The sequence below is a fragment of the Artibeus jamaicensis genome, unplaced genomic scaffold, assembly GCF_021234435.1.
Source record: "Artibeus jamaicensis isolate MK-2021 breed Jamaican fruit bat unplaced genomic scaffold, CSHL_Jam_final scaffold_916, whole genome shotgun sequence".
NCBI classification, from domain to species: domain Eukaryota; kingdom Metazoa; phylum Chordata; class Mammalia; order Chiroptera; family Phyllostomidae; genus Artibeus; species Artibeus jamaicensis.
Genome location: NW_026522059.1, coordinates 45,226,457 through 45,240,795, shown reverse-complemented (window position 1 = coordinate 45,240,795; position 14,339 = coordinate 45,226,457). Strand labels below are relative to the sequence as shown.

Here is a 14,339-nt window from a genome sequence, read left to right as displayed (position 1 = left end):
ATCATTGTAACTTTAATCTATCCTGATAAATGTGGCATTTTGTTTTATAAAATGAGAGATGCGATGGTTTTCTTTTGAAAGGGAGTCATCGTCTGATGCAGCAGCCTTCATGTTTCATTAGAAGCCTTTACTGTGCAGTTACAAGTTAGTGTTCAACTCATAATTTCTCGTTGTGTAGAAGACTTTATTTCTGTTGTTACACTGAATAATGAATCTGTTATTTTATAGTTGGCCTTGGCAGAACTGTGTGAGGATGAAGCGAAACGCAAATCTTCCAAATCTGATAGACCTAAAGCTTCAATCTTTAAAAGCCCACGAACCCCACCTCAAAGGTAAGTTTTTTCTGGATCGAGCAAAAAGAAAAAAAGAACTCATGAATATGGGTAGTATGGTGATCACGGGGTTGGTAGGGTATATAAGGAGATTAAATGGTAATGGAAAAAATACAGTAATTTAAAAAATAATAATAATTGTATCCCTTTTTAGTTACTAATCCTAAATTACTTTAAATGGCCTTGGACATTTTTTAAAAATCTGTAGTTTGTAAAAATAAATGTTACTTAGTGCTATTTCTAAAACTGTAATAGTCAGAAAGCTGGAAGAAACTTATGGAAACATAATCTTAAATACATATAACATAGAATGATGTGATTCTTTGTTGAGACACAGGACTCATTGAAGATCTACTGAAGCTCCTCTCCTCTCAAAACATTTATGGACAATTTTGTCCATTGCTTTTAAGGGTTTCTGTGTTTCTTACAGACCATCCAGCCCTGGCTGGGTAGCTCAGTTGGTTAGAGCATTGTCCCGAGACACCAAAGTCGCAGGTTCAATCCCCAGTCAGGGCACATAAAAAAATCAACCAATGAATGCATAAATAAGTGGAACAACAAATTGGTGTTTCTTTTCTTTCTAGCTGTCTCTTCTCCTGTTCTCTCTCCTTAAAGTCAGTAAATTAAAAAAAAAATTTTAAAGCCCATCCATTGAGTCCCTTATGTGTGTATTGTCCTCCATTTAAGAATCTATAACTTCAGGAATCTGTCTTTGCTTCCCTTGGATGACTATCCATCTAATAAGTGATCTCCTAGGCAGTGTTTACTATTGTTAAAGTCTCTGAACTATCAAAAGAACCAACCAGGAAGATTTAGGAGGTAAGAGTCTTAATGAGATTCTCATTAAGACACCTCATAATGATGTCCCATTATGAGACATCTTCTTTTTTTTTTCTTATTTTTTTTTAAAGATTTTATTTATTTATCTTTAGAGGGGAAGGGAAGGAGAGAGGGAGAGAAACATCGATGTATGGTTGCCTTTCGTGCGTCCCCTGCTGGGAACTGGCCTGCAGGGAACCTGCCTGCAACCCTGGCATGTGCCCTGACTGGGAATCGAACCGCGATTGTCTGGTTCGCAGGCCCGTGCTCAATCCACTGAGCTACACCAGCCAGGGCATGAGACATCTTCTCATAATGAGATGAGAGTTTTCTTATTGCCACAAATTTTCTTCTTTCTAGGAAACTTTATTACCATCTTTTTAGTACCGCAAATATCATCACTGGGGAGGCACTTGAATTCCCCCATTATGTCTCAGTGTCAGAAAATCTGTCATTTTACCAAAAGCTAAAAAATTCACTGAAAATTGTTTCTTCTTTTCCTTTCGTTTGTTGTTATTGTTTTTGTTGCTACTCTGCATCATTTCTTTCTGTACGGCAGCTAAAAATGACACATCTTTCTGGACCTGAATGAGAAGAAAGAGTAACATTTAAAAAATTCTCCCCAACTTTTTGTTTTACACATTTTCAAACCCATAGATAATCAAAACATTGTACCATGAGCCACATGCTCTGTGTACTTCATGGATGGTCAACATGTGGCGGCAGTACACTCACGCAAGCATTCTCTTACTCAAGTGTTTGAGAGTAAATTGCAGCTGGCGTTACACTTCGTCCCTACACACCTCAGTGGGCATCCTCCTATGAGAAGCGCACACTCCTTTATAACCTGGATCGCATGTCACACCTTCGGCAATGAACAGTAATTTCATTAAATCACTTAACAACCCGTAGTCAGACATCTCTTAGAGCCAAGGGCCAGGCAGTCCATTGATTATGCTTGCTTTGAATCTGAATCGGACATCCTCCCCAGCATTTTGGTTTTCTATAAGCTCATCTGTATAATCTAAAATTTGGATTGGCCAAAAAGTTCACGTAGTCTTTTCTGTACAGTGGCTCCAGTAACAGCTGTCTAATTTCATTCAAAACAATTTTGTTAGATTTTATGTATTGTGACAGCATTTTTTAAAAAACATTAAAATTGGTGAATTTTTGTGCAGCCATTTTAGTATTGAAGATGGAAGAAATATGCAACATTTTCAGCATATTATGTTTTATTATTTTAAGAAAGGCCAAAAACAACTGAAACACAAAAAAGATTTGTGCAGGATATGGAGTAGGTGCTGTGACTGATCAAATGTGTCAAAATTGGTTTGCGAAGATACTTGGTACTACTGACATTTTGGCCAAATAATTCTTTGCTGTGGGGCTGTCTTATGCATTGGAAGATGTTTAGCAGCACCCTGGCCTCTACCCACTAGACGCCAATAGCAGGAGGCAGCGGACATACTCAAAATATCCAAATCAATAAAATTGTTGGTAAAAATGAAAAATGCGTCTTTTATTTTATAGAAAAAACTATATGGACCTTTTGGCCAACCCAATACATTGACTTTTTTGAAGAGTCTAGGCCAGATGTATTATATAATGTTCTGCATTCAAAGTTACTGTTTTCTCATGATTAGATTCTTGTTAAACCTATTTGTCCAGAATAGTAGTAAGTCATATTGTCTGGTATTTATTATATCATATCAGGAGCCATATAATTTCAGGTTTTCCCACTATTGCTGATATGTTCATTTGGTTAGGGTGCTGACCACCACATCACTCCATTGTAAGGTACAGCTTTCCCTTTGTAATATGTAGGTTGGTATCTTGGCACTGTTTGAATATCCTGCCTTTCATTTCATTCTTATTTGACATGTATGTGTGTACATACATACATACATATATATGTGTGTATAATACCTATATTATATATTTTAACTGCTTCCTTAGTTTATACATTCTCCAAAGTTTTGAAAATACTTAAAATATTTATGTACAAAAGTTTTATTCTTTAACTATTTGCCCATTGTGTTTCCAATGTGGGTATATTTCTAATGACTTAATTCATTCACTATATAATAAAATATTTGACTTATAAGATTAGTATGTTAATATTTTCTTTGCTGTTCATATATAATCATTAAGACATTCTAATGAATGTTCTTTTCTCTTATGTGCTACATATGTTTAGATAGGCTATCTGAAAGAATGTTGTCATTAGTCGTTGTAATTTGATAATGCAGTTTTTAAGGACAGCATGCGTCAGATTTGATCTCTAGAATTATTTATATATCCAAATGCAGGAGTTGCCTTAATTGATATTTGGTTGGTGCTTAAACTATGTTTAACCTGTTTAAAGTGCAATGTGAAACACATTATTAGCAATATTTTCTTTTTTGCTAAGTATGATATTTTTAATACTAAGTAAACAGTTCTTGTGAGTTCATATTCAATATTGGTATTTCCTCAGTTTCATTATATGCCTACTGCTTTGTTTAGTACAGAAAATAGTGCTCATTTCCATATTCTACATTTTTAGACAGTATTAGATATCAAGACTTGTGTCTGCTTACTGTCATTTAAGCTAATATATTTTTACTGTCTGAAGCTCTAGACACAATATGGTTTATGTTTACAAGAGGAAGAACAGAATTGACAGAAACACTTTCAGAATATATCCTGACACCTATTGTAACACATTTATCCACAAAAGATTATATATCACAAGTAGAACTTTAAAGATAATTTGAATATCCTTCTTAAAAAATGTGAGAACTTAAAAAAATGTCCCCTACAAGTAAGTAGATTATAGTATTGGTTTGAGAATTAAATTAGATAAAGTGTCTAAGTTGTTTAGCACAGTGTCGGTACATAGTTGAGTCTTAAAAATTATTAGGATATTGATTAGCACAGAAGACAAGACGAAATTCCAACAACACATAGGCACAAAGGAAAAAGGACCCAGCAAGACTTTAACACACTAGTGGCAAATGAGTGGGGCGGGCGGAGTGTATTGGGCACGCCTCTGGACGTGTGGTGGGTGCTGGCACACAGCCCGAGCCAAGAAGGGACCAGGCTGGTTTCATGCTTCACTGGTACTGTCAGTTACAGTTTTTTCCATGTTTTGCCAATGAAAAAGTGTTTTAAATTCCTTAAGCTTCAGTTTCCTTATTCGTAAAATGGGAAGAATATCATTACTGAGGAGTAAAGGAACACAAACTACCTTGACAAATGTTAGCTATTATTATATACTTTTAAGGAAATACAATAGAAAATTAATAGTAATGGGAGAGCAGGATAAGGAGACAAATCACGAGGAAAACAACTGTGGCAATCTAAGGAATGTAAAGTTTTGGATTAGGGTGGAGTCAGTAGAATGGAGGAGAAAGGCTGAAATCCATACAGGATATCTTCAAAAGTTGTTGAAACTAGATGACATGGGATATAGGGAATAAGTGAAGGGTAAAGACAGAAGTCTTTAAAGGTTCTTATTCTGAGATACAGGAAAAACGTGGTTGTTAATGGGAAGATTTATGTGGGAAACATAAGTTCATTTTGGGAGAAATGAACTTGATTCAAGTAGGGGTCTTTTAAATTCATCACTGTACCATAAGTAAGAGGGTACTGAAAACATATTTGAGAGTCATCTTTATAGAGGATGCTGTTATTTATGGGAGTGGACATATTTGATGATCAGATGAGTTTAAACAGAACAAGGGTCAAGGACACAGTCCTACTTAATTTCAAAAGAGGAAAGATGGCTGGATTGTGGATCCAAATATAAAAGGAAAACAAAACTTAGTGTCTTCATGACTTTGAGGTAGGCAAAGGTTTCTTAAACAGGTAGTAAAAACCACTAACCGTAAAGGAGCTAGTAAGTCTTTTTCCAACATCTGATTCTCCAGTAAAGTCTTTCTCACCGAGACCGTGATAAAAAGGAACTACATACAGTACTTGTGCTTCCCAGATGAGAGATGCGGGGTAGGGAGCGAAGGACCTGCAACAGGAGATGGCTGTATCCAGAAGCCTTGCTTTTCCTCTCTTTTCTGTTTTCTTTCCTCTTCTCTTTCTTTTCTCTCCTTCCCCTTCCTTTCTTTATTATTTTCTTTCCCTTTCTCTTCCTTTCTCTTAGCTACCTAAAATCATCTGCTGTCCAGCTCCCAATACTAACACTTGTCTTAAGAGCCAGCTGTGTATGGTGCCAGGTGGGTACTTGAAATATTGGAGGGTCCCTCTGTAGAGTATACAAACTGTCTAACCACTGTGCGGTACACTTGAAACTAATACAAAATAATACCGAATATAAATAGCAATTGAAAAATAAAGTTTAAAAATAAAGAGAAGAGAAAAGAGAGCCAGCTGTGGCAGCATATGGACTCTCTGAGTATAGGCTTGGCAGGAAGGCCTCCATTGGCTCTGGGTGACCAGGGGCCCCAGTGTATTCACCAGAGCTCTAGCAGGACAGACACAACCCCACCTCCACTCCCAGCCCCGCCCTCAGCTGTTGTGAGCCAGCCTCCTGTTAGCTTCTGTAGTAGATTCTGCTTGCTGGTGTCCACTTGTTCTCCAGGTGGACTTTTTTTCTTCACTTGTAGTGAATTGAGAGCTGGTTTGCCCTTCCCTCTTTCTGTTCAGTTTTGCACATACTAATTTTGGAGAGGTGACTTCTATTCTTAGTCTCCAGTGCTGATTTAATTTTTCTCCTTTTGTTTTGTGAATTGGTTCAGTGCAAATTTGAAACTGGTTTGGAGGGAATGGGTAGGTAATAAAAACATGAGCTCTGATTGACATCTTATACTAGAAGTGTCTCATTGCTTGTATTGATATTTCATGGGTTGTATTTTCTGTTATTCTTGATTGAAAAAAATCTTAAAAAGATAAAATAGGATACTAACGTAAAGGAAATTCTTACGTTCTGAAGTTGGAGTGAGAGTAGAAATCAGTTTCAACATATTAGTTTATACACTAAAAAAAACTTGTTTGTGGTCTAAATTATTTACCTTTAACACAGGCGGTTATAATTTTTCAATCCAAAAAATTGAGTAAGCCTTCTACGTGTAGCCCTTGTAGTCTAGAGTTAAGTGTTCACGCTGTCTGAATCTAGAGGTCCCTTCACTAAGTCTGTGCTGAGTGTGGATTCCTCAGGGAAGAGGCTTAGCCCCACACACCAAACGTGCATTTGATAACCGTTGCCCAGCGTGAGGGAGGAAGAGCAAGCAGGTTCTCACGCCACATGCTGAGCTTGCTACAGGAGTCCCCACAAACCCCATGAGAAACCATATGAACTGTTCACTATTTAATTCTTTAATCCGACATTTAAAATTAAATATATCCACAAAAGGCATATACATTTTTCCTTTTAAAAAGTTTTGTTCTAAGACTGTATAGCTTTTTACTTTAAAGTAGTTTATGTCTGTCTGTATGCTAAGTTTTTATTCATGAACTGTGATATTTAAAGGTTCTATTCAAGTGAGCATGAATACAGTGGGTTACATATAGCTCGACCTTCAACTGGGAAAATTGTGAATGAACTTTTCAAAGAGGCAAGGGAACATGGGGCTGTCCCTCTGAATGAAGCCACAAGAGCTTCAGGTGATGACAAATCTAAGGTAATGCTCAATTTTAAAACTAAGTATGCTATTTATATTTTTGATGTCCTCTATAAGTTTACTATATTATGGAACATTATTTTTTCCTAACTATATATTTCTCTTTTAAATGTTTGATTCCTTTTCATATAATTATATAATCTTTCTATTCATGATTGAAAGTTGAGGCAGTTTCTTACATTTTTATATAAATCCTCTACTTATGTTTTTATTTTGAAATAATTATAGGCTAATGGGAATTTATAAAATGTACACAGAAAGGTCCTGTGTACCATTTACACATTTCCCCCTTTACCCTAGTGGCTAATGTTATTTGTATTTTCCTAACAGTTATATCTTGAATATCTCTTCATGTGCTTATTTGCCACTGTCTTTATTTTCCTTCATGGATAATAAAAGTGTCTCGTCATGACTGTGGCCCATTTTCAAATTAGATTGTCTTGTTACAAACAAAATGAGTTATTTATTTTAATAGATGTGGATTCTTTGGAAGATATATTTTTTGCATATATTTCCTCCTAGACTATAGCTTGTCTTTTCATTCTCTTACCAGTATTTTCATAGAGCAAAAGTTTTGGTAAAGTCCAATTTATCTTTTTTTTAATGGGTTATGCTTTTAGTGTCTTTTCTAAGAATTCCTTATCTAACATTAGGTCACTAAATTTTCTGTGTTATCTAGAGAAATTTCATAGTTTTACATTTTTCATTGAAACCTGTGACCCATTTTGAGTTAATTTTACATAAAGTTTAAGTCAAGGTTCATATTTTGACGTAGTGAAGGACCAAGCTGCTCCACCATTATTGAAAAGGCTCTTTTTCCTTCATTGGATTATTTCTGTACCTTCTTCAATTTCTGCAAAACTGTAGACACAGTATTGGCATATTAAAGAAAACTAATGTATTTCTGTGTGTTAATTATCGTATGTCTTCATAATTAACATTTCTCCACCTGATTTTCCCTGTCAAATTGTTTGGGGAGATTTTCTAAACTCCATCATCTCAGATGTTACAGACCAGTCGTTTTCCCATATGCTTGGGCGGACGCGTGTCATTGGGAGACATCGCTGTTGAGAGACACTATTTTTAATGAAAAACACATTTTAGTTTTTGTTACTTACCATAGTTTGAAGTTCTTTTTGTAGTGAAATCTAAGGTAATTTTGGTTCTTGAAAGTTCTGTAATTCTGTAAGAAAAATGTGGAATTGATACAATTTAGTCTAGAGGAAAGAAACCAATCTGATAATTAAAAGCTCATTTATGATATAAATGGTGGTTAAAGGGAATGGAGGTTTTAACCTCATAAGCTATCCTTCCTGAAAAACAGAAGACCTTGTAGTCAGTGTAGCAAAATGAAAAGCACAGTCATAGTTGACTTGTTAAAGTTGAATAAAAAGCAACATACAAAATAAGTAGACAGCTTTTCTTTGGGGTGATTTATACCCGCTTATAAAATCCTTTCTTTATGACTCACTCACTTTGTGAAATATGATTTAAACATTATAGTTTTTATTATGACTTCTCATAAAATATTAGTGACGGCTTTTAAAAATCTGTTTATACTTGAAATTTTATATTTTAATGTATATATGCATTTTTTAGTTTCAGATTGGCTTAAGTTATTTCTGCTTCTGAATGACTAATGTTTTTATGGAAAGAAACAATTTTTTACTTGAATACACTTCTCTGTAACATAAGACTTTAATTTTATTTTAACATTTTCCTAGAAATTACAAACCAGTTTGACTAATTACAGTTTTATCTAGTTTTAAAATATATGTCACACATTATTGTAAGATTTTGCTTAATAAGCCTTAGTGAATTTTTGGCTCACTGGCTGTGTATTTTAGTCTTTTACAGGCGGAGGGTACAGATTGGGTAATTCCTTTGGTGAGCAGTCTGAGTACATCTATGGGGAAAACCAGCTGCAAGATGTAGGTACAGTGATCCAAATGAGAAATTATAGATATTGGCCTCTCGTTACTACTGTTTTTAAAATTAAAAATTGTTTAAATACCCTGGCTGGTGTAGCTCAGTGATTGAGCACAGGCCTGCAAACCAGAGGATCGCAGTTCGATTCCCAGTCAGGGCACATGCCTGGGTTACAGGCCGGTTCCCAGCAGGGGACCCATGAGAGGCAACCATACATTAATATTCTCTCATTTCCTTCCCCTCTTAAACTAAATAAATAAAATCTTTTAAAAAATTGTTTATATAAATATCTTTTTGTTTTCTTAATTTGTGAAACATGGATTAAAATGTTAATGTGTATGTTTTCAGTCTCAAATTTTATCTTTTGTATCCCAAATGTGCCTACAAAAATAGACATGTAACTATTTGTCGAAATAATATATGATTCATTGTAAAATGAGCTTACATATATATCATAATTACTATAAATGGTGTACTGTCATAATATAGAGTGAGCTAAGTTGTAAATATAATAACACCTTAAGTCATTATTTCTACTACCTTTTGAAATTTTATAGTTATAACTTCATTTTAAGCATGTAGGTTAGTGTTGGAGTGTCACTAGAAATTCTCTCTTGCCTCTTGGAATGAATATGTAAGCTCTGTACCAGAAAATTGGGCACAGAAAGAGGGTGGGTGTGGAGTAGCAACTAGGTGCTCTTACTGCTTTTGTTTTCTCAATGAACTAGAAATATTTTTACTTCGAGGCCAGGGTCCAGGTATGAGACCTGTGGGATCCTCAGTTTTTCGGCCATTGTCCGTTTGTTAAGCTGAATACAGATTGGTTTAGCAGACACATATCATTTCATTTATGCCCGTATTTTAACTGTGGATAAAGAATAGTACAAATAACCCCATATTTTAAATTAATGATTTAATATATTGAGAAATATCACATCTGAAAGTTAAAACTGTTTGATGCCAATGGATTTTTTTAATTACTTTATCTTTTTTTTCCTTTGCTCATAAGGTTCAGGTTTTGCTTAAATTGTGGAGCAATGGGTTCAGTTTAGATGATGGAGAACTGAGACCTTACAACGACCCAACAAATGCTCAGTTTCTGGAATCTGTTAAGAGAGGGTAAGCCTGATTGTTTGTGTTCTATTTGTTACTTAGAGTGGATTTTTTTTTTTTAGCAGAATGCTGTTCAGTAGGGCACTACTGGTTAAGAGTTCTATTATGTGAGTAGTTCCTGGGGAAGGGTCTTTTTAAGTAGATAAAGGGTATATTGCTGGCTTTTAACTCTGGGGAGTGGGGAGGCAGTCAGACTTTGGTCCCTTTAAAAGTCTGTTGAAGCTATGCTCCCAACTCTAAGAAGAAGCATCTCAATGTAATAAATCGGTGAATTGACTGGCATGTAGCTGCCCATCCACTAAGCCACTGTCCTGCTTACTGTTGACAGGGTGACTCTCATTGCATGTATGCCTGAAATTCAGCAACTTATATTAGAAATCTTTTAAAGTGGCATTACTCCTCGCAGAAGATTTCAAAAGGTTAGTTTGAAGTTCTACTTTATGAAAGTAAACTGGATATAAAGTACTCTGACCCATCTAAAGAACATCATAACTCACTAGCTCTTCTTTCTGAAGGATAAGATATTTTGCTGAGATATTGATGAGGAACTGGGAGATTTAAGTAGCAGTGAAGGGACTGGAGTTGGAGGTTATGCTCCACCCAGGAACTGAAGGAGGGGCTTCTCTGCCCATCCAAGTGATGGAGTATGTCTGAGGAGAGTGGCTTCAGTGGAATGAAGATGAAACTCACTGGAGTTGAGATAGTGAAGGAACTTTGAAGGAAAGATATTTTAGGACACTAATTAGCATGAATTGTCAACTTGAATTCTACAAAGATAATTATCAGGATACAAAGACAAAAACGAAAAACAACACAGGAGAGAAGATGCTATTAGTGATATGCTGAAGTCATAGAGAAAGGTGGGATGCTGTCCTGGGGGGAGTATATGGTGAGTGATAAATACAAGGACGTAATACTTTAAGTCAATGCTGTGGACATGGAACCTGCAGGATCACTGGGAAGAGCTGAGAGTGACTGAGTAGGCAAAGTGTTCCTCTGCTAAGTGAAGACCAACAATACTGTTGAAATTGATGCTTATTTCAAGATGGTGGAAGAAAACATATTGATGATGAATGTACTATACTGTATATCAAAACTAATGTATTAAATGAAAATAATCTCTGAACTTTGTAGGCTAGTGTTCACACAATCATGGTATACTAATTTTTTTTTAATTTGAACCACACCATGTCCTCAAGTGCAAATTATGATTAAAAACAGTTTTAAAAAAGACTCCTTGAAAACAGTGAATGATGTCAGATAATTATCTACTGTGTAATCATTATCCCCCTTTTACAACAAATATTTTGTAATACCATCTTTATCATCATCAAATAAGAACTCAAAAATAATATCTGTCTGGCTGGTGTAGCTCAGTGGCTTGAGCACAGGCCTATGAACCAAAGGGTTGCTGGTTTGATTCCCAGTCAGAGCACATGCCTGGGTTGCAGGCCAGTTCCCAACAGGGGATGCACGAGAGGCAACCATACATTGCTGTTTCTCTCTCTTTCTCCTTCCCTTCCCCTCTAAAGATAAATAAATGAAATCTTTAAAAAATAATAATAATGTAAATTATATCTTTAAAATATTCAGGGAATAAAAGAAAGTAATTTACCATAAAACTATACATATTTCCATTTCTAAGTGCCTGGATATGACCACACCAGAAGATACAACAAAGCAGTCAGATAGTTTGCACCTATGTGCAGCATTTCTCATATAAATGTGACATTGACATAAAAACAATAATAAGGTATGTGAAGCTGGCAACTTCATTACTATAAGCGGCATCACAGTCATGGACTTGGTCAAGTTCTAAATAAAACAAGTTGTAATCTTCTCTCAGCTTATATGGAAGATGGAAATTTCAAAGCATATTAATACAGTACCAAAAAAAAACAGTTTTTGAGCTTTTGCTTATAGGTAAGACAGAGCCTAAGCCTTAGGTTTTAGGCTTGGGTATAGTGTTGGCATCATATGACTCTCTGGCAGGGCATTCAGTGGGCCAGTGGAACCTGAGAAGTCTTCGTTGTGCAGGACGACTCCCCCATGCCAGAGCCTCTCTCGTCCCCACCCTGACTGAACAGCAGCTCTCAGGAGTCATACAATAATAAAAAAGACCCCTGTCATTTTGCAAACTTCCTTCAGAGAGTTTAGAAAGAAGTATCTGCATTAACTATATGTCCTCACAGGAATTTTCTAGTGTTTATTTAGGTAAGAACTGCTGTCTCACAGCTTGTCAGAACCACTCCAAGATGACCAGGACAACAACAACAACAAAAAACCCTTGGTGAGAATCACTAAGGAAAAATGTGATGCAACTTTAAGAAGGAAATATCTACAGAACTATTTGTTAGATAAATATCTAACCAATCATCACAGAGATTTTTGTGTTACAAAGAAGTGTGGTGTTCCAGTGTAGCTCACAATTTGATTCATTTTTTCCAAAGTTAACTAAAAACCTTCTTCTTTTTAAGAGAAATTCCGCCAGAGCTTCAGCGACTGGTTCATGGTGGCCAAGTGAACTTGGATATGGAGGACCATCAGGATCAAGAATACATCAAACCCAGATGGAGGTTCAAGGCTTTTAGTGGAGAAGGACAAAAACTCGGAAGGTAGAATTCTAAAATGAGAAAAAGACTTGTCTTTGTTTTGAGGATTTATTTTGCAAATTAAAAAAAAAAATCAGAATAACCTTGAAAGTAAAAACTAAGACTTTGCTCATGGATCAGATATGCAGATCTGGCGATTAGTTGCTAATAGTTAGAGAGCAATTATTTTGGGCCTGGCCCTCTAAGCACTGTACATACATTAACTCACTTAATCTTCACAACAGCTCTTCACATGCCAATCCTACTATTCCATTTGTAGATACAGTATTTTGCCCACACTGATTGAGCTGTGAAGGGATTAGTGTGTGGGATTCAAACCAAGCACTCTGGCTCTAGAGTCTGCTTTTACCATTATGCCATCCTGCCTCTTTCTGATTACCTGGGTTCAAAGGGGATATTGTAAGGGTTGTTGATTAGATAAAACAAGAGATATCTTAGATGATAGCTTTAAGCAGTCCTGTCTGCCATTAAGTTCATGCAGCAAGAGCAGTGTATTTAAATTGGTTGTTTTCAAAATATTTTAAGAGTTTTTTCAAACTCTTACTCAAGTTATGGGAGCCCAAGATATAAATCACATACAAAACCTGAGCTCCTCTGGTTGCAGGAGAAGAAGGAATTACCTCTTGGGACATTTCCAAAGAACTCCTAGAATTTCGATGAGCAGTTTAGAAACCTATGTGCATAGTATAATGTATGGATGGACTCCTTTATGACACCTGGCTTCAAAGACTCTTCATGAACCTTGTAAAATAAGTTGGTAAAAGTTACTCTCTATCTGTCCATGTATCACTACAGGTGACCATGGAATTGCTACATTGGCAGTGTGTCCAATGTACCCTTTTGTACATGTTTCATTTCTCTTCATATGAGTCCTTCCCTTCCAAGTTCTTTTCAGTTGCCTTGCACATCCTGGTTCTCTATTCCCCACTCAATATTGGTCCCTAATTCCTGCCTTTCATATCTCAGGTCCCCATTTCTGTATCCTTTTCTGCTGTTAGAGGCTGATTCCTGAGACATGTAGGAAATACAGGAACATGTATGGACCTGGCTTTTTTTTTAGCACCCAAGTCCTTCAGTGCCTGGTCCCAGGTCTCTCTCATCTCTCTTTACTGCCAACACAGTCCAGACTTCTCCTGAATTGTTCTCTTTCTTATCTCCTTTTGTTTTTATAGCTCTGACTCACAGATAGATTTTTTAAAAATATTAATCTAGGACTCCTCATTTTTACTTAATATTTATTGAGATTATTATTTTAATTAGAATATAGATGAAATATCCAGTCATCTCTTTGTTCTGTACATACTCTTTTTTTATTATATAAATTTATGACCAAGAATTAAAGTTGGAATGCATGTCTCTTGTCAGTAGAAGTACAATAAACTTAGACTTGAAGAAGTTAGCTGAAGGAAAGTTAGCTGATTATAATCAGTAATTTCACTACTGAAAATTAGGATATTATGTGGTTATAGTATCTTATAAAGGCCAGCCTTTTTCTTATTATGCAGATAGCTAGAGAAAAATGATGAAAAAAGGAGAAAATGATGGAGGAGAATGACAAAGAATAGAGATGGTAATGCTGCATTAAACATTAGTCATACTGGTCAGGGTTTTTGATTGCAGAAAACAAAATCTAGTTGCTATATTAAATAGTAAAGGGTCTCACAGATCCTTGGATAGTTTGCAGAATTTCTGAAAGAGATAGCAAACCAAGCATTCCTTAGTCAGAAATAAGCCAACAGGGACCTTTGTAGAGAAAACACTTCCTGTGTCCGCATCAGTTTGCACAGTGCTCATGAATCTAGGGACCAGATACTAAAACATTCCATTGTGGCTGCTCTAGAAGAATGAAATGCCTCTAGCACCTTGGTAACAAGAAGTGTTGCATAGCCTCCACTTCCAGTGCTTACTTTCACTATTAG

General features: G+C 35.9%; 1 protein-coding gene across 2 annotated transcripts in view; it reads left to right on the top strand.

The window, feature by feature from the left end:
* Positions 1-14,339, top strand: part of UBXN2B (UBX domain protein 2B) — a 33,215-nt gene that overhangs the window by 7,231 nt on the left and 11,645 nt on the right. Inside the window, exons 2-7 of one of the 2 annotated variants that reach the window (XM_053661062.1) lie at positions 229-332; positions 6,616-6,766; positions 8,614-8,697; positions 9,705-9,814; positions 10,137-10,227; positions 12,286-12,372. In XM_053661062.1, the coding sequence (XP_053517037.1) occupies positions 229-332; positions 6,616-6,766; positions 8,614-8,697; positions 9,705-9,814; positions 10,137-10,194 (507 nt within the window). In that variant the 3' untranslated portion in view covers positions 10,195-10,227; positions 12,286-12,372. Of the gene's footprint in view, positions 1-228; positions 333-6,615; positions 6,767-8,613; positions 8,698-9,704; positions 9,815-10,136; positions 10,228-12,285; positions 12,424-14,339 lie in introns of those variants that run through there. The other variant, XM_053661061.1, reaches the window with a different exon arrangement.